Here is a 17,217-nt window from a genome sequence, read left to right on the forward strand (position 1 = left end):
GAGCTTGTATCTCTTATGGGGGGCCGGAGGGGCAGAAGTGGGAAGAAACAGAAAGGTGAGGAGGGGGTGGTGGCGCCTGCTGGTCACACACACCCTGGGGTTTTGGTGCTACCGGGGCCAATTTTCTGGTTTGGTGTGCCAGGACATATTGTGGTGCCAACTGATGGTGCCGCTGGTGTTGCTACTGCCAATGGTGGCCACAAACGGGGCTGGGAGTCGATCGCATGCCCAGCCAGGCACTGGTTTCTCCGGCTCAGGCCTGGCCCCTTCCCCATTTTAGCCCCGTGTCGTGGGACCCTTCAGCCCGACTCGGGAGCGCCCGACTCGGGAGCGGAGGAGAGGGAGGCACCCCGGCCGGCCCGACCCTCCCGCAGGCCCAGGCGGAACACAGCCGGCGGGGGTCGTGGCCTCTGAGTCCGGGGTTTAACCGCAATTGGAACCCGAGGCGGGGTGGCGGCGGCGGCGGCAAGGCCTCAAGGCAACGGGCCCGGGACCTCGCTATGCCGCCTTTGGGGGCCCCGAGCGCAGAAGTCCCGCTTCTCCGCCGAGCGGCGCGGACGAAGGAAGAGCGAACGGCCAAGCGGCGGGGCGGAAGGAGAGGAAGCCGCGGAGGCGCGTCGGTCGCCTTTTGCAAAGAGATGCCCGCGGGCGACCGCCCCCCCCAGCCCCGCCTCTCCCCGTGAGGGTGCCTGGCCGGCAAACCTGCAGGGCTCTTGGACGACCGGCCGCCGGGACGCTGTTGCCCAGCGGAGGGGAGGTCGCCGGGATGGCCGTCGCTCAAGGAGTCGGAGGGCGAGTTGCTGCTGACCCCCGGGAGCGGGGCTGCCGGTCAGGCCTTCGCCCGGAGGGTAGCGGGAGGTTCCCGGGGCCAAGACGCGGGGCAGCAGCTCTTCTCAGCCCACGCAAGAGACGGAGGGGCGCTGCTCTGCCCGCGGCTTGGCCTCGGGGATCAGCGACCGGCGGCGGCGGAGGCCGCGGGGCTGCCCCTTGGCCCCAGCTAGCTCACGCCTGGAAGCGCTCTGCACATGCTCGGGAGCAGCCGCTTGGCGGCCGACCCAGCAAGCCCGGCTTGCGGCTTTAGCGGTCTCTGCTCCGCGCCGGGCCGAGACTCCCGCCCGCCCGCCCGCCCACCCGCCGGACAGAGCCGCTCCACGGAAGCCGCGCTGCAATCGGCAAGGAAGGGCGGCTTCTTGCACCAACGCCATTTACAGTCAGATTGACTCCCTCTCCCATTTTTTCAATATCCCCAAGCCTCCCTCCCTCCCACCCTCCGGAGGCGGGTCTCCCAGCTGTCAAACGCATGGCCTTGTGGGAGTTGTAGTCCTCCCGTGACAGATGCCTGCTTCCCACCCCAGCGGGTAAAGCGCTTGCAAAGGAAGGAGTGGAAAATATTAATGCCAAAAAAGTGTCTGCGTGTGTATGTGGAGGAGAGAAGTCTTCTGTGAGACCGAGACTACATTCCCCATGGTGCATCGGGCTCAAAGGAGCTGGACTGTGATTGGCCCCCCTTGCTGCAAGCTGCTCGAGAATGAATAAAATTGTACAGTATATTCCGATGCGAGAGGTAAAAAAAAGGGGGGGGGGCTGGGAAAAAGAAAAAGAAAGAGAGAAAAGAAAGGGGGGAATCCGTGGCACGCTTGGGAAGGCTGACCGTCGGCCATTTCAGCAGGTCGTGTCAGGGCACACAATGGTTAAGTGTGCCGTGCCACCGCAGCATACCGCAAAACAAAGTTGCTCCTTCTAAAACTTTTTAAAATAAGGAATGATGAGTTTTAAGGATTCTCTTCAGATCCCAAGACTCAAAATGAGCAGGCAGAATTTATACTTTGCTCTGCGAAGCTGCGGTTTGTCGTTTGTATGAATTCCTGCAGAGGCAGCCAAGGCATTGATTAGTGAAAGATAATTTGATGTACGCAGGCTTTTAGATGGAACCATCGCTGGGCGGGGGGCAGCCTGCCTTTGGGTGGGGAGGGGCTGCACCTCTCTGCTGCTGAATCTCCCAGAAGGCAAAGAGCGTTTTTCCCCTGGGGGGCTGGGGGGGAGGAGACGTTTCCACTGCAAACTGCAGTGTTTATAAATAATGTGCCAACAAAAATAGAGTGGCCTGACTAAGGAGGCCTTTTAGTCTTTTGAATAATTTAGCTAATTAATCCGAGGCACAGGTTGCAACGGGCACTTTGATTGCTTGCTCTTCATCCAGGAGCCTCCTGTCTCCTCCTCCTTCCTGCCGGCCCTCACCAGCCCCAGCCCCACCTAGACTGGCACAAGGCTAGGTGGGATCCATCCATGTACAGTGAGGATCCCTGTCCACCCAGGGCCTGAACATTTGGGCATTTGGAGCAAAATCCAGGGGCCCCCACCCAGGTGGCAAGGAGGGCTTCTCTCCTGCTCTCCCCCCCCCCACAGCCCGGGCAGAGGAGTTTGGAGTAGGGGAGGGCCTGGGGGCAGGAGGGCTAGGCCCCACTTGGGAGGGGGGCCCAGGCCGGCCCTTTGTGGCCCTGCTGATGCACTCCTCCTCCTCCTCCTCCTCCATGGCCTCCACAGAGCGGCCGCAAATCCGTGAAGTCTGTGCTGTGGGTGTCGGCCGATGGGCTGCGCGTGGTGGACGACAAGACCAAGGTAGGCACCTGGTGGTGGGGGAGGGCAGCGTGCCAGTCCGAGGCTGTCCCACCTCCAGTGCCCAGAAATGGCTGGCTCCGATTGGGGGGGTGGGGTGGCAGGAGGCAAGGCTCCCCCTTGAGCCAAAGCCAAGCGGTTGCTTGGGGCGGGGGGAGGGGGGGGCTCCTTCCTGATCCGGGGCCAAGCTACAATGATGAAAGTGCCCAGACCATGTGCAGACTGCTTCCAGCCCGACAAGGCAGGGAGGGGGCAAACGCCCCTCTTACAGTGTGGTGGGTCTGCGGTTGTCCTCCCCCCCAGGACCTGATTGTGGACCAGACCATCGAGAAGGTCTCCTTCTGTGCCCCCGATCGCAATTTCGACAAGGCCTTTTCCTACATTTGCCGGGACGGCACCACCCGGCGCTGGATCTGCCATGGCTTCCTGGCCCTGAAGGACTCGGTGAGTGCTGGGTGTCCCCCCCCGCCCCCGGCACGAGGGACGCCCCCCACCTGGCAGAGCTTCTCCCCGCCAGCCCTCTGTCCAGGGAGGGAGGGACCCTGAGGAGAAGCTGCCCCTCGCCTGGCGGGTGGCCAGGGTACCCTGCGAGCCCCTGGTGGCCCTGGGAAGGTCTGGCAGGTTTCCGGGCTCTTTTGGAGGGCTGACCTGTCAGTCAACGAGGGAAAGGGAGGCAGCCTGCCCAACCCTGGGGCCACCCTCTCTGCCCCTCTCTGGCGCTTCGGCCACCTTTCCAGACCCAGGGAGGGAAGGGCGTGCCCTGTTTGCCAGGTTCTGCCCCCCAGCAGAGCCCCACCTTCGCGCGCTTTGCCCCTCTGTGCCAGGGAGAGCGCCTGAGTCACGCCGTGGGCTGCGCCTTTGCCGCCTGCCTGGAGCGCAAGCAGAAGCGCGAGAAGGAATGTGGGGTGACGGCCTCCTTCGATGCCAGCCGCACCAGCTTTGCCCGGGAGGGCTCCTTCCGGCTGCCTGGACCACCGGCCCCCACCACCCGCCCCTCTGGAGCACGCCCCCCCCAGGGTAGGAAAAAAGGTAGGGGGCACCGGGCCATTGGCGTGAGCTGCCCCCCCCCCCGGGCTGCAAGCCTTGTGCTGGGACTGCCCCGCTGAGAGGTTTGGAAAGGCAGCTGGCTGTGGAGGATGGGACGTGGGGACTACTTCTGTGGGGGGGAGCCAGTCTGACTCTCCTGTTCTACTGGCCCCCTCGGATGGGGGGTGGGGAAGCTGCTCTCTTGTGTTCCCTGAACTCTTCACTCTCTGTGTGCCGGGAACAAGCCGGGATCAACCTGCACGGCTTTCCAAGGAGGGGGAGAGAACCCATTCCAAGAGACTCTGCACCCTGACACCCCCCGCGCCAAGCTTTGCTGCCCCCACGGGGACGGGGGGCTGGGCCGGGCTGGGGGGCTTTGGGGGAGGGGCACCAGCAGAGCCCCAGTTTCTCTCCTCTCTTGCAGTGGAAGCAGCGGCCGCCCCCTTGGCCCCGGCCCCGGCCCCCACCCAGCCCGGCAGCGCCTCCCCGCCCCAGGGGGCCGCCTCCCCAGAGGAGGAGGAGGAGGAGGAGGAGGAGAAGGCAGAGGCTGGGGGGGCGCACGCCATCCCACGCCGCCATGCCCCCCTGGAGCAGCTGGTGCGGCAAGGCTCCTTCCGAGGGTTCCCCACCCTGAGCCAGAACTCCCCCTTCAAGAGGCAGCTCTCCCTCCGCCTCAACGAGCTGCCTTCCACCCTGCAGCGCAAGGGCCGCTCCGAGAGCAGCAGCGGGGGCGCAGGTGAGGCGGGCAGGGGACGCCCAGAGCCCATTTCCAGGGCTGGCGCTCGAGGGAGGCCCGGGGGGAGAATAGCAGGGGAGGGCCCGAGCCCCCAGATGCACTGAAGGCTGGACTCCTCCCTCCCTTCTGCCAGAGGCCGAGGCAGCTCCCAGCAGGGACTCGGACAGCATCTCGGCTCTCTGCACCCAGATTGACGCTTCACTCGCCCAGCCGGCTGGAGAGCCCCCCGCGGCCCTGGGGACAGCGGAAGGGGGCAGCGCAGGTACGGCCTGAAGGCCCCCTTCCCCTGGGCTGGGGGGGGCAGCTTGCGAGGGCCCCTCTTTGACATTTGCCTTGCCCTCTTCTCAGGACCCCTTCCTCATGGAATGACCCCAGGCCCAGCCCCTGTTCCAGCCGGGACACAAGAGGACCCCCGGAGGCAGAGCGCTGGCTGGAAGAGGTTGCCAAGGCTGCCAAGGCTCAACAGCACCAGCAAGTGCCCCTGGCCGCCCCCACGCCTCTGCCCAGCTTTCCTCTAGGCTACGGGGCAGCCCCCCTCCCCCAGGCCTCTTTGCGTCTCCCCACGTGCCCCCTCCTTTGTGCCCGTGGGCACTGCCTACGTACCTGCCTTGCCCTTCCCTGCCCTGCCCAGCGTGCCCGTGGTGGGCATCACGCCCTCCCAAATGGTGACCAATGCCTTCTGCTCCGCCACACAGGCCCCCGTTACAAGTTTGGGGCTCAAGGCCAGCCCCTTCCCTCAGGCCCTCCTGGACCCCCCTCGGCTCAGAGCCAATGGGGCTGCCTGGCCCTCCGAGCAAAGCCCCCCAGGCATTTCTGCCTCCCACCCTGAGCCCCTGGACCCCTTTGAAACCCAGTGGGCTGCCCTAGAGTCCAAGGCTACCACTGCTGCCCCCAACCCCTTTTCTGGCGACCGGCAGAAAACCTTGGAAATTGAATTGTGAGCCTGATTGTGAAGGTTCCCCCTTAGCACCCCACTTGGCTAGGCCAGATTGTCTAAACCTTGAGTGGGGAGAGCTGGCTGGGAGCAGCGCTTCGAAAGGCGGCCAGTGGGGATCGGGGGAGCTGCCCCCAAGTGATGGGGGAGCCCCACAGGCACTGATGGTCTGGCCAGATCACGGCTGGGAAGCCAGTTCCACTCCTGCCCAGGCCGAGAGTCGGTGGCCAGTTGGAAACCAGGGTAAGCGGGAGGCCTTCTGGGCCGGCCCCAGCCTCCAGAGAGCAGGGGACGGGTGGGGTGGTCTCTGCTCTCCCCACCCCCACCCCGTGCAGCCCCAGAGCATCCCTGTCTTGGTCAGTGAGGTCCCCCACTCCGTGCATGGCAGGCCCCCTCCTCCCTGGGCAGCTGTCCTCTCCCTGCCCAAAAGGGGGCGGGGCATCATTGTGGAGCTGCTGGGGAGGCGCTCGGTGCCCTACTCCCCCCCCCAGGGACCCTCCTCAGGCTGAGCTTCTGATAGGAGGTGCACACGGGGGACCACAAACAGGGTTGGCCTTGGGGTCCTACCTCCCCGCAGGAGCCAGAGTCTGGATTAATGGGAGATCCATAATCTCTTTTTTTGGGGGAGGAACAGGCTTTCCACTCCAAAACTTAAAGGGTGGGGGTGGGCTTTGGGGAATGGTTATTGCAGGTGACATTCCCCCTCCTCTCAGTTTTGGCTGGGGTGGAGCAAAATTCTTCAGGCTAATCTTGTTTTTACACATTCCCAGTTTGGCAGGGTCCTCGTGCTCAAATCACAGGGGAAGGGAGTGGGGGGGGGCGGCGAGGGGGGGGGGCACAGGACATTCCCATACATTCCAGGATGAGAGAAGCTCCCCTCACTTCACCCCGGTAATCCAAGCATGGGGGGGGGGGAGTGGGGAAGAATCCCTCCAAGATGTAAAAGCTTGGGAAGGTTTCCTTTCCTGGGGGGGCCTCAGGGCCACGAACCATGTGGCCGGCCGCCAGGCATTTTCCCACAGGGTGACCTGGGAGGAACAGCGGAGGGAGGCCTGGGGAGGGGAGGGGGGGCTGCTCCTCCTCCAGTGGGACAGCCAGCCTCAGGCAGGCTCTTGAAAGCAGCTGCCTCCCTCCAGCTGTCTGGCTCAAAGGCAGCAGCCCCTCCCTCCCACAGGGCTCCTTGGCCTCCTCAGCCCCCCCTCCAAAAAACAGAACTGCCCTTGCTTCTCTCCCTGCCCCCCCCAGCCCCCACCTCCAGCAAGCAGAGAAGACGGAAGTGGAGCAAAGAGGCCTTTCCTGCCCAAACTGCCTGGAGGTCCCCCAAAATGGCTGGGGGTGTTATTTTTTATCTTATTTTGAAACTTTTTGTATTAAAGAATCCCACCTGTTTGTATTATATAATAAATAACAGAGCTAGTAATATAATACCCCACTGCAGAGCTTGTATCTCTTATGGGGGGCCGGAGGGGCAGAAGTGGGAAGAAACAGAAAGGTGAGGAGGGGGTGGTGGCGCCTGCTGGTCACACACACCCTGGGGTTTTGGTGCTACCGGGGCCAATTTTCTGGTTTGGTGTGCCAGGACATATTGTGGTGCCAACTGATGGTGCCGCTGGTGTTGCTACTGCCAATGGTGGCCACAAACGGGGCTGGGAGTCGATCGCATGCCCAGCCAGGCACTGGTTTCTCCGGCTCAGGCCTGGCCCCTTCCCCATTTTAGCCCCGTGTCGTGGGACCCTTCAGCCCGACTCGGGAGCGCCTGACTCGGGAGCGGAGGAGAGGGAGGCACCCGGCCGGCCCGACCCTCCCGCAGGCCCAGGCGGAACACAGCCGGCGGGGTCGTGGCCTCTGAGTCCGGGGTTTAACCGCAATTGGAACCCGAGGCGGGGTGGCGGCGGCGGCGGCAAGGCCTCAAGGCAACGGGCCCGGGACCTCGCTATGCCGCCTTTGGGGGCCCCGAGCGCAGAAGTCCCGCTTCTCCGCCGAGCGGCGCGGACGAAGGAAGAGCGAACGGCCAAGCGGCGGGGCGGAAGGAGAGGAAGCCGCGGAGGCGCGTCGGTCGCCTTTTGCAAAGAGATGCCCGCGGGCGACCGCCCCCAGCCCCGCCTCTCCCCGTGAGGGTGCCTGGCCGGCAAACCTGCAGGGCTCTTGGACGACCGGCCGCCGGGACGCTGTTGCCCAGCGGAGGGGAGGTCGCCGGGATGGCCGTCGCTCAAGGAGTCGGAGGGCGAGTTGCTGCTGACCCCCGGGAGCGGGGCTGCCGGTCAGGCCTTCGCCCGGAGGGTAGCGGGAGGTTCCGGGGCCAAGACGCGGGGCAGCAGCTCTTCTCAGCCCACGCAAGAGACGGAGGGGCGCTGCTCTGCCCGCGGCTTGGCCTCGGGGATCAGCGACCGGCGGCGGCGGAGGCCGCGGGCTGCCCTTGGCCCCAGCTAGCTCACGCCTGGAAGCGCTCTGCACATGCTCGGGAGCAGCCGCTTGGCGGCCGACCCAGCAAGCCCGGCTTGCGGCTTTAGCGGTCTCTGCTCCGCGCCGGGCCGAGACTCCCGCCCGCCCGCCCGCCCACCCGCCGGACAGAGCCGCTCCACGGAAGCCGCGCTGCAATCGGCAAGGAAGGGCGGCTTCTTGCACCAACGCCATTTACAGTCAGATTGACTCCCTCTCCCATTTTTTCAATATCCCCAAGCCTCCCTCCCTCCCACCCTCCGGAGGCGGGTCTCCCAGCTGTCAAACGCATGGCCTTGTGGGAGTTGTAGTCCTCCCGTGACAGATGCCTGCTTCCCACCCCAGCGGGTAAAGCGCTTGCAAAGGAAGGAGTGGAAAATATTAATGCCAAAAAGTGTCTGCGTGTGTATGTGGAGGAGAGAAGTCTTCTGTGAGACCGAGACTACATTCCCCATGGTGCATCGGGCTCAAAGGAGCTGGACTGTGATTGGCCCCCTTGCTGCAAGCTGCTCGAGAATGAATAAAATTGTACAGTATATTCCGATGCGAGAGGTAAAAAAAAGGGGGGGCTGGGAAAAAGAAAAAGAAAGAGAGAAAAGAAAGGGGGAATCCGTGGCTTCTCCCACCAGCCCAGCCAGGCTGGGTGAGGCATTTTCCTCCCGTATCAAAATGGCCACAGCTGTGCACAAGTCTATCAAATGGTGAGTGCCCCACATCTGGGGGGTGGGGTGGCACGATTCCCCGGCAGGCACGAGGGGCAAGGATGCAAAATGGGGGAGGGGATGGCTGGAGTCTCCCTCCCTCCCTCCCTCGCGCGGCGGGGGCTCAGCCGTTCCGGCAGCTGCTCTTGGCGAGAGGGGAGGGGCAGGTGGGGGGAGAGGCTCGGTCTGCCTGGTTGCTGGCCGTACAGATGGGCACGGGGAGGGCACTTGGGGCTGGAAGGGGTGGGAGGCATCTGAGAGAGGCTCCCGCGGGGATGGGACTGCGCGTTCGGCGGATCGGCACCAGCGTGGGCTGGGGTTCGGCGTCCTTCCCGATGTCCCGCGTGGAGGTCCGTAGCCACGCGTGTTGCATGAGGGTCAGCGGCACAGGGGTGCCCGAGGAAACAGGTGCCGGCCGGGGCTCTCCCCACCACCACCCCCAGGACGCGACGGCGAGCCGAAGCAGCAGGCGGCCCGGCTGCAGGGGTGGGGTCCGCTACTCCTCTTTCCCCCATTGTTCGGTGCGGAGTTGCTCAGCCTCCCGTGGGAGGACCTGAAGGCATCCCGCATCCCGTTCGCTCCTGGGCCGGGCCAGCAGATGGGCAGAGGCCGGTTTGATGCCGTGCCCCAGCTGGTGCCTTCGAGCCGGGACGTTGCCGGGCCAGGACCAAAGTCTCCGGAGCCCCTCTGGGAGGGGTCTCCCGGGCTGCTTTCCCAGGGGAGGGGGCTCTTCCAGGGGCAAACGGTCTGCTCCTCCTCAGCCCTTGGGTCCCGGCCCAGCCGTGGCCATCCCTCTTCCCCTTGGGGACCAGCGCTGTTTTTCCTGGACGGGGGAGGGGGCGGGGGTCCCATGCCGGCCGCCTCTAGGGGCGCGGGGTCCCTCCACGCTGTAGCCGGCGGTGGCTTTCTCCAGCCTCTCAGGGGAATCCCTGGAGCCGCTTTCCCGGCTCCTGGCAGCTCTGTATGAGCCGCGCTGGGCGACCGGAGCGACCGAAGCGTGCTGGCTGAGGGCCCGGTCTTCTTCTGCAGCCTGGGCGAGGATTTCTACCGAGAAGCCATCGAGCACTGCCGTAGTTATAACGCCCGCCTGTGCGCCGAGCGCAGCATGCGCCTGCCGTTCCTGGACTCGCAGACAGGGGTCGCTCAGAACAACTGCTACATCTGGATGGAGAAGACCCACCGGGGCCCAGGTGCGGACATGCCCGCTGGGCACTGTACGTAGTACTGACTCTTCCCCAGGGTCCAGAAGAGCCGAGTGTCTAGCTTGGGGGGAGAGAAGCACAAACTCTGACTTCATGAGGACTAGGAGCCCATAGGTGGGCATCTCCCCTGGGGTGGGGGGGTCAGTTCTGCTTCCTGAGTCCCCCGGGCATCAGGATGGGCTGAGTTCATTGTTGGAATAAGGGCAGAGAGAAATGAAGCCTGCCTTTAAGGCACCCCCCCCATGCCAAATGCCATGCCAGGAGGGCACAGCAATCCATCTGCCCTTCAGCTTCCCCTCAGATGCATGAGGCTGCTCTGCCAACCTTCAGGTGCCGGGGAGGGAGGATTGCCCCCTACTTTCCCAGCCAAATTGAGGAAAGATTGTGGGTGATTCACCCCGCCTCTCCTGCAGGCCTGGCACCTGGTCAGATCTACACCTACCCGGCTCGCTGCTGGCGGAAGAGGCGGCGGTTGAACATCCTGGAGGACCCCCGGCTGCGGCCCTGTGAGTTCAAGATTGGTAAGGAGCTCGGGGGGCGTTGCCCTGGACAGGTGCCTGGTCCCGAGTGGCCTTTCTCTGCAGCTCCCTGGCAAATAATGGCTGCTGGGATTCCGGGGGGTGGCGGCGAAAGATGCCAGTTGCCAATAAAACAGACCCAATTTGGGAACTAAATGGGGAACTAGAAAGACCAGATCAGAACTTGGCTTTGAATCAGGGTTTATGGAAAGACACATCAAGCGCTTGCCAGGTAGGTGGGCAGATTATTTGCTTATTAAACAAACTTACTTACGGAGCTGCCCGTCCCTCAGAAGGAGCTCCGGGAAGCAAAACAAAATTAAAACAGCTGCAGTGAGGAGGCCATCGGGAACAGTTGCCTTCCTCACAACTTTCAAGGAGAAATTGCTGCCTGCGGTCTCTGGCCTCCCATTGGGCACCGGTTGAAATGACCCTCAGGGCTTGCAAAGCCCTGGACAAGCCATGGGTGGGGGGTCCAGCTTGTTGGGAGAGGGTCTGGGGGAGGGGACAGGGCAGGTCAAGCCCTTGGGGAAGAGGTGTGGGTGGGGAGGGCGAGGATGATGCCCTTGGAAGAGGGAGGGGCCAGAGCAGAGGTGGGATTCAGCAAGTTCTGACCGGTTCTGGAGAGCCGGAAGTGGACATTTTGAGTAGTTCAGAGAACCGGCCAATCCCGCCTCTGACTGGAGGTTTTACAGCCTCCGTCCCCTGCCACGCCCACCAGGCCACACCCACAGAGCCGGTAGTAAAAAAATGTGAATCCCACCTCTGGGCAGGAGCTTCTGGATGCGAAGCATCTCCCTGCCGGGCCTGCGGGGGAGGGGGCGGTAGTGCCTGAAAGCTGCAAGGAAGACCAGGGGAGGGGCTCCTCCTGCCTGACCCATCCTCTGCTCTCCCCCCAGATTGTGAGCCCCCCCTGAAGAAGGAGGCCTCTCTCCCAGAAGGCCCCGTCCTGGAGGCCCTGCTCTGCGCGGAGACGGGAGATAAGAAGCCGGAGCTGAAGGAGGAAGAGCTGACCTTAGACTGCCCGGTGAGGGCGGGGGAGGGCCTACCCCTCCCCCTCCAGGCCCTCCAGAGGAGGGAAGAATCTGGGTGGCCTCCTTGCGGTTTCCCCACCAGCCCAGCCCAGCCTCTGTCTGGGGAAGCTTCCTGGTTCCAGTGTGTGCAGGCCCTTCAGCTTAGCCTCCTCCGGGCCCGGGGGTGGGTGGGTGGGTGGGGCGGGGAGCAGCCTGTGATGCGCCCCCTCCCCTTTCTCGCAGAAGGCTCCTCTTGGCGAATTCCTGCATGATTTGGACCCGGAAGACTTGGAGGAAGACGCCCCCCGGCGGAAGAACAAGGCCAAGAGCAAGGTGAGGCCGGCCTCCCCTGGGCCCCTTTGGCCACTGACAAGGAAGTATGAAGCCCCACCTGAGCCCTCCCCGCCCCCCAGGCTTCAGCGCCAGTGAATTGCCCACGTCCAGCTCACAAAACCAACACATTTTCTTCCTGCATCTTAGGAAATGCAATCTTCACCAAGGAGCAAGTTGGAGGGAAAAGCTCGCTTGGCTTCTGACTGTTTGGGGGCAGGGTCGAAAGAGAGACCCTCGTCCACCAGTCGCAGAACCTCCAGCAACAGGGGCAGTCTAACTCCAGGCCTTCCAACCAGGAGGCAGAGGGCCTGCTTGGGGAGGGCCTCAGCTGTCCAAGGCCTTCCGCCCCGGTTGCCTTTGGGGCTCCTGGAGCCAGGGCAGCCCCCCCAGCCCCACCCCAGGCAAAGAGCCACAGAGGGGAGGAGGGGCAAGGAAGAACAGGGGCTGCTACAGGGAGACCCAGAGCCCCTTGGTCTGGCACAGACCCCGGTCAGCAGCCAGGGGGACTCTGGCATGGTGCCCGCAGTTCCAGGCTTGCGAGCTCCTGGGTTGTGAGGAGGGCTCAGTGGAAGGCAGAGAATGAGGCCCCCTCACCCACGGACCTCAAAGCAAAATCCCAGAAATAAAAGTTTAGGGTACTCAGCTGCCTCGGAAGCTGAACAGTCCAGGGAGCCTCTGGTCAAAGAGCAGGGAGGGTGACAGCACAGCTGAAGGGGGGGCAGGGACCCCTCCCCAAATGAGAGGCCCTTGTGCAGGGAGGGTCTACAGTATGTCTCCTCTTCCCCCACAGACCCCCCATCAGAGTTCATGAGGTCTAGAAAGTTGCTTCCATTTAAGAGCCCGGGAGTCTCTCACTGCCTTTCTCCCCCCAGGCCTATGGGATCGGAGGGCTGAGGAAGAGGCCGGAGGTGGCCCTGATGGAGGACCGGGACAAGCCCTACGTGTGTGACAGTGAGTGCGGTTTCCTTCTGGGAGGGCCGGGGGAGGTTTCTGGGCCGGGGGGGGGGGTTGGGGGGGTCATGTGGGGCTTCTGTCGTGGGCCTCCATGTCCACCCGATGTCCCTGAGGCTGCAGGGGAAGGAAGTGGGGGCAGGGCAGGGGGGCCAGGAGAATGATGACCCCTCAGGGCCTTCTGGGGGACGGGGGCACCCTTGGCAGCCTCACCTGGGAGAGAGGAGGAGCCTGCTGTTTCCAGGAGGGCGGAGAAGCAAGGGGACTTTGGGGGTGCCACCTGGGGTGCCAGCCTCTTTGGGGTGCCTCCTCAGCAACCTTCTGGGCTTTTCAGTCTGTGGGAAACGCTACAAGAACCGCCCGGGACTCAGCTACCACTACACACATACCCACCTGGCGGAAGAGGAAGGCGAGGAGGGCCCGGAGCGGCACACCCTGCCCTTCCATCGCAAGAACAACCACAAACGTGAGTGCCCCCCCCCCCCATGCCCTTTGTGCCAGAGCTGCGCCCTGCCTGGAACCCTTTGAGCTGTGTGTGTGTGTCGGGGGGGGCGGGAGTCAGCCTGGCTGGGTGCTAAGGAGAGGCCAGGATGCAGCCTCCCCAGTCGGGTTTAAAGGATGGGAGTCTCCCAGGGAGCCCCCCCCCCGGGACAGCAGCACAACTCTTGGGGAAGGGGCCACAATTTGCAGTCCCTGCCTTGCATGGGGACGTTCTCAGCCCCAGGTCCTGCCAGCCGCCCTGGAAAGCCCCCGGCCCAATCTCCATCCCTGCTGCCCTTCTCTCCTTGCCTTGAAGGGGGCAGAGGCACACAGACCCCCCCGGTGGGGGAAACACCCTGGACGCCACCTCACCCCCCAAGAAAAGCATCCTCCGCCCAGTGGAGCTGCAAGTGTTGTCTTTTGTGGAGGTGCAGCGACTGGAGAGGCTCTGGGTTCCCAAAGTTGGCACATTCCAGACAGGCAGACACCTCACCCTCCCCGAAATCCCCCCCCTGCTCATCCGCCACTGAAGGAGGGGTCTGCTCTGAGCATCTCCCACCCTGATGCAGTTGCCATGGAAACACGGTGGGCGAACTTGGCAGGTGGAAGATTTCCAGCTTGGGTTTATCCAAGAGAGGGGGGGCAGCTGGGGGGGGGATACCGAGGCTAGTTGGGGAAAGGGAGCTGGAAAGGCAAGGGGGTGGGGGGAGCATTCATGCTGGCACATATAGGCCCGTGGAAGCCTCTGCCTCCCCAGGAAAGCTTGAGGGCTGAGTGTGCAAAGAGATGTCTGCACAGCTTCAGAACAGAGCTCAGGTTTCTCGGCCTGACTCTCTCTCTCTCTCTCTGTGCGCGCGTGTGTGTGTGTGTGTGTGTGTGTGTGTGTGTGTGTTGCGCGTGTGTGGATGAGTTTTCAGGGAAGGGAGGGGCCGGCAAGAGGAAGGGCTCTTCCTCTAAGAAGGCTGAAGAAATTGGAGCCCCGCTTCTTTTGGGGAGGAGGGGGTCGGCCAAAGCCTCTGCAGGCGGGCTCGCCGGATGAAGCCCTCTCCGAACCCCTTCCCCAGGCCTGAGGAGAGTTGGGGGGGAGGGAAAGAGGCCTCCCCCTCCCTAACAAAGGCATCCCCTCCCCGTCTTGGTGGTTACCATGGAGATACCAGCGCCGTCGCTGGAGCAAAGCCTGCACAAAGCAGCCGGGAGGTTGAGGGGAGGGGCTGTTTGGAGCCGCCGTCCCTGGAGAAAAGGGGCCGGGGGCCTGCTGGGTGACCCCCGCCCGCCTCGGCCGAGACCTGCCTGTCTCTCTCCCAGCGCCGGTCGCGGACTCGCTCGCTCGCATCGCCTGGGTTGCTTTTCGGCCGAAAGCTGCCCCCCGCCCCTCTTGTGCTCGCCCACCGCCCCGCCCCGCCGCGCCCCAGGGCGCCCCCGTTCTTCTTCTTCCCTTCGGGAGATGCGCTTCCCTGCTCGCTCATCTGCTCGTCCAGACAGGCCAGAGGTCCGCGGTTGGTTCCCCGATTCAACTCAAATATATTCCTTTATTTTTTCTCTCCTGTGCTTATTTCCATCTTCTCCTTTTCTCCTTGCCATTTCCGGCTCTCTCTAGAGTTTTACAAAGAACTGAACTGGGTCCCAGAGAACCAGCGCAGGCACACAGGTAAATCCCACGGCAGCGCCGAGAGAGGCTGGAGGCTTGGGGCCGTGGGGTCTGCCTGGGACCCCCGTGCGGCCTCCCTCCCCTCCCCTTCAGGGGCTCCTCCAGAGGTGCGGGGAGGGTGAGAGGAGGCGAGCCCTTCCCCGTCTGTCCTGCGGCCAATCAGCCTCCCACGTGCTCCGGGATCCTCCTCCGTAAAGCGGCAGGGAAGAGCCCCCGAGGGCAGCAGCTTCTCAGCCGCGCAGGCGGCGTCCGTGAGGCAGCTGCGCGATTGCCCTCTTTTGCCCTGCGCGCACCGAGCAGGGCAGCTCCCGGTGGCAGCCTGAGCTGGGCATAGAGGGGTGCCGGCCTGCTCCCTTTGGGTCTCTGTAGGGCGCAGCCAGGCGCTTGCTACGCGCCCAGGGGAGGCGAGGGGCGCAGGAGGCCGAAGCCGTTTGGCAGTGAGCGAGCGAGCGAGCGAGCGCGCGCGTGGCCGGCTGGATGTGGCAGCCCCTCTCCGTGGGGGCGTGCGGGCCCGCCCCTGATGTCGACCTCTCCTTGCTGTTTTGCAGCTAAGAAAGCTCCGGACGGGACAGTCATACCAAATGGTTATTGTGATTTCTGTCTAGGCGGCTCCAAGAAGACCGGCTGCCCCGAGGACTTAATCTCCTGCGCTGATTGCGGACGCTCAGGTGAGCCTCGGGCCCAAAGGCCCCTGCGCGCAGGATGCGGCCGCGGAGTTAGGCGTCTCCGGGGACCCAGCAGCCCAAAACTTTGCTCCCGTGGTTTGGAGGGAGCGGGTAGGTTGGCTCCACACCAGGCAAGGAAGCGGGGCTGCTAAAGCCCTGCAAGGCCTGGCGTCTTCCTGGCTCAGCATGGGGAGTATGCCCCACCCTTTTATGGGGTACGTGGCAGGATGGGTCTCTTCTGAACCCCGCCAATGACCAAGGGGAGCCGGTTGTGTGGATGCCCAGTGGCAGGACTCACCTGTGTGGCTCAGAGGCACCACCTGGACGCATGGGGAGGAGCACCCCGGTCCATGCAGGATGCCCACAGGCCCTCTGTTGGTGAGGGGTGGAGAAAGGCGCAGGGTCTGGGCTGGAGCGTTGGCCCTTGGGTGCCCTCTGTGCGAGGCCGGTGGTCCCCCTCCTCCCACAAAGCTCTTCCAGAAGCCCCTGCTGGACAGCTGGCCCTTGGAGGCCATTCCGGGGGGAGGGGGGGGAGCCCAGCCTTGCAGGTCGAGCCACTGCCCATCTCAGGGGCTGCTGGTTCTTTCCCCCCCCCCCAGGGCACCCGTCGTGCCTGCAGTTCACGGTGAACATGACGGCCGCTGTGCGGACCTATCGCTGGCAGTGCATCGAGTGCAAAAGCTGCAGCCTCTGTGGCACTTCAGAAAATGACGTACGTCAGCTGCTGCTGCGGCTTCTCAGAAGGGTTGCCCGGAGCTGCCTGCCATGGCCCCTTCCATGCCTCTTTCCTCGGCTGGCGGCAGGCTCGGTCATGGCAGCCGTGGGGGGTGGTGGCTTCCCCCGCCCCTTGGAGCAGGGTCCCAGATGCGCCTCTCAGTGGCGGCCCCTTCCTCCCCACCAGGACCAGTTACTCTTCTGCGATGACTGTGACCGTGGCTACCATATGTACTGCCTGAGCCCACCGATGGCCGAACCCCCTGAAGGTAAGGGACAGGCAGCGGGGCGGGGCTCCCTCTGGTGAGGCCTGGCTGTGACCTCCGGCTGCCTTGGCTTGCAGGGAGCTGGAGCTGCCACCTGTGCCTGCGGCAGCTGAAAGAGAAGGCCTCTGCCTACATCACCCTGACCTAGGCTGCAGCCTCGCCCCCCCGCCAGCCTCAAGCCCCCCCCCCCCGGAGGGGGGCTGGAATTGTACTGCAGGCCATGCCCAGGAGCGGTGCCGGGCCCCCACCCAGGATTAAGAGGAGCATCGAGGTCTGGCACCCAGAATTTGGGCGGGGCCCCTGCAGCGGGGATTGACATTTGCTGCCTCCTGGCCCCCACCTAGGCCACCCCAGTGGGGCCAGTCCACACAAAGCCATACGCCGGGGTGGGGGCAGAGACCAGCCCCTCTGCCCTGGAGGGAGGGGGGTAAGCTCCATCCTCCAGACTGATGCATGTTAAATTGTTTGCCTTTGCTTGCAAGTCCAGAGGCTGCCTGGGAGGGAGGGGGGGCGTCCTGGCTATGGACCCCCTTCCTGCCCATGGGAGCAACTTGCAAGGCCTTTGAAGAGAGTTGGGACCAGCTGGCGGGACTGTGGTTGGGCTGGGGGAGGGGGAGCCAAGAGCAACGGGGGTGGGTGGGGGGGGTGGCAACCACTAAGCTGTTGCAAGGCTGAGGGGGGGCACTTATGATTTTAAAGGAGGGGGGAGAAGAAAGTTTTAAAAGGGCAGCCTTGAAGTAGGGTGGGTGGGCTACTCCAGGGAGCAGTGCCTGGGAGCAGTCGGAGGCCTGCGGGGGCTCTGCCCTGCCAACCTCTTGTGTAGCTGTGTTGTTCCATTGCCTGCAACTTTTGTGTGCTTGGATTGTTATGTACATTAAATGTGGTCAGAATCGCGGCCTACGCCTCTCTCTGCCCCACCCGCAACACTGGGAGGGCAAATACTGGGTGGGGGTGGCTATTGGAAGAATGGTAGCC

At 63.9% G+C, this 17,217-nt stretch overlaps 1 protein-coding gene and 1 pseudogene across 14 annotated transcripts; both read left to right on the plus strand.

Annotated features, from left to right (window-relative positions):
• The first annotated feature begins 1,025 nt into the window (after window positions 1-1,025).
• LOC113454019 (numb-like protein) lies at window positions 1,026-6,739 on the plus strand (annotated as a pseudogene). Its single transcript, XR_015744734.1, has 6 exons — window positions 1,026-1,172; window positions 2,518-2,619; window positions 2,920-3,060; window positions 3,441-3,645; window positions 4,067-4,378; window positions 4,512-6,739. The product of XR_015744734.1 is annotated as a numb-like protein (transcript).
• DPF1 (double PHD fingers 1) lies at window positions 1,309-17,136 on the plus strand. 13 transcript variants are annotated; one of them, XM_087939375.1, is made up of 12 exons: window positions 1,309-1,564; window positions 9,482-9,642; window positions 10,068-10,175; window positions 11,072-11,199; window positions 11,429-11,518; window positions 12,391-12,469; window positions 12,804-12,935; window positions 14,547-14,597; window positions 15,203-15,265; window positions 15,862-15,974; window positions 16,164-16,245; window positions 16,320-17,136. In XM_087939375.1, the coding sequence occupies exons 2-12, from the start codon at window positions 9,558-9,560 to the stop codon at window positions 16,388-16,390; spliced, it is 1,002 nt and encodes a 333-aa protein (XP_087795501.1). In that variant the 5' UTR covers window positions 1,309-1,564; window positions 9,482-9,557; the 3' UTR covers window positions 16,391-17,136. The 13 variants fall into 13 exon arrangements, with proteins under 13 accessions (XP_087795501.1, XP_087795502.1, XP_087795493.1 ...); XM_087939376.1 differs by having other exon boundaries at window positions 1,328-1,564; window positions 10,068-10,160; XM_087939367.1 differs by lacking the exon at window positions 1,309-1,564 and adding an exon at window positions 8,172-8,452 and having other exon boundaries at window positions 10,068-10,160; window positions 15,146-15,265.
• Window positions 17,137-17,217: the final 81 nt, after the last annotated feature.

Source organism: Pseudonaja textilis, chromosome 10 (assembly GCF_049901715.1).
Source record: "Pseudonaja textilis isolate UNSWEBS1 chromosome 10, rPseTex1.2, whole genome shotgun sequence".
Taxonomy (NCBI): domain Eukaryota; kingdom Metazoa; phylum Chordata; class Lepidosauria; order Squamata; family Elapidae; genus Pseudonaja; species Pseudonaja textilis.

Excerpts from the sequence above, each read along its gene's own strand:
- DPF1 (XM_026721512.2), top strand. The coding sequence starts at position 8,205 with ATGGTGCATCGGGCTCAAAGGAGCTGGACTGTGATTGGCCCCCTTGCT. Across the intron at positions 8,453-9,481 it reads GTGCACAAGTCTATCAAATG|CCTGGGCGAGGATTTCTACC; the intron begins GTGAGTGCCCCA and ends CTTCTTCTGCAG. Across the intron at positions 10,176-11,071 it reads GCCCTGTGAGTTCAAGATTG|ATTGTGAGCCCCCCCTGAAG; the intron begins GTAAGGAGCTCG and ends CTCTCCCCCCAG.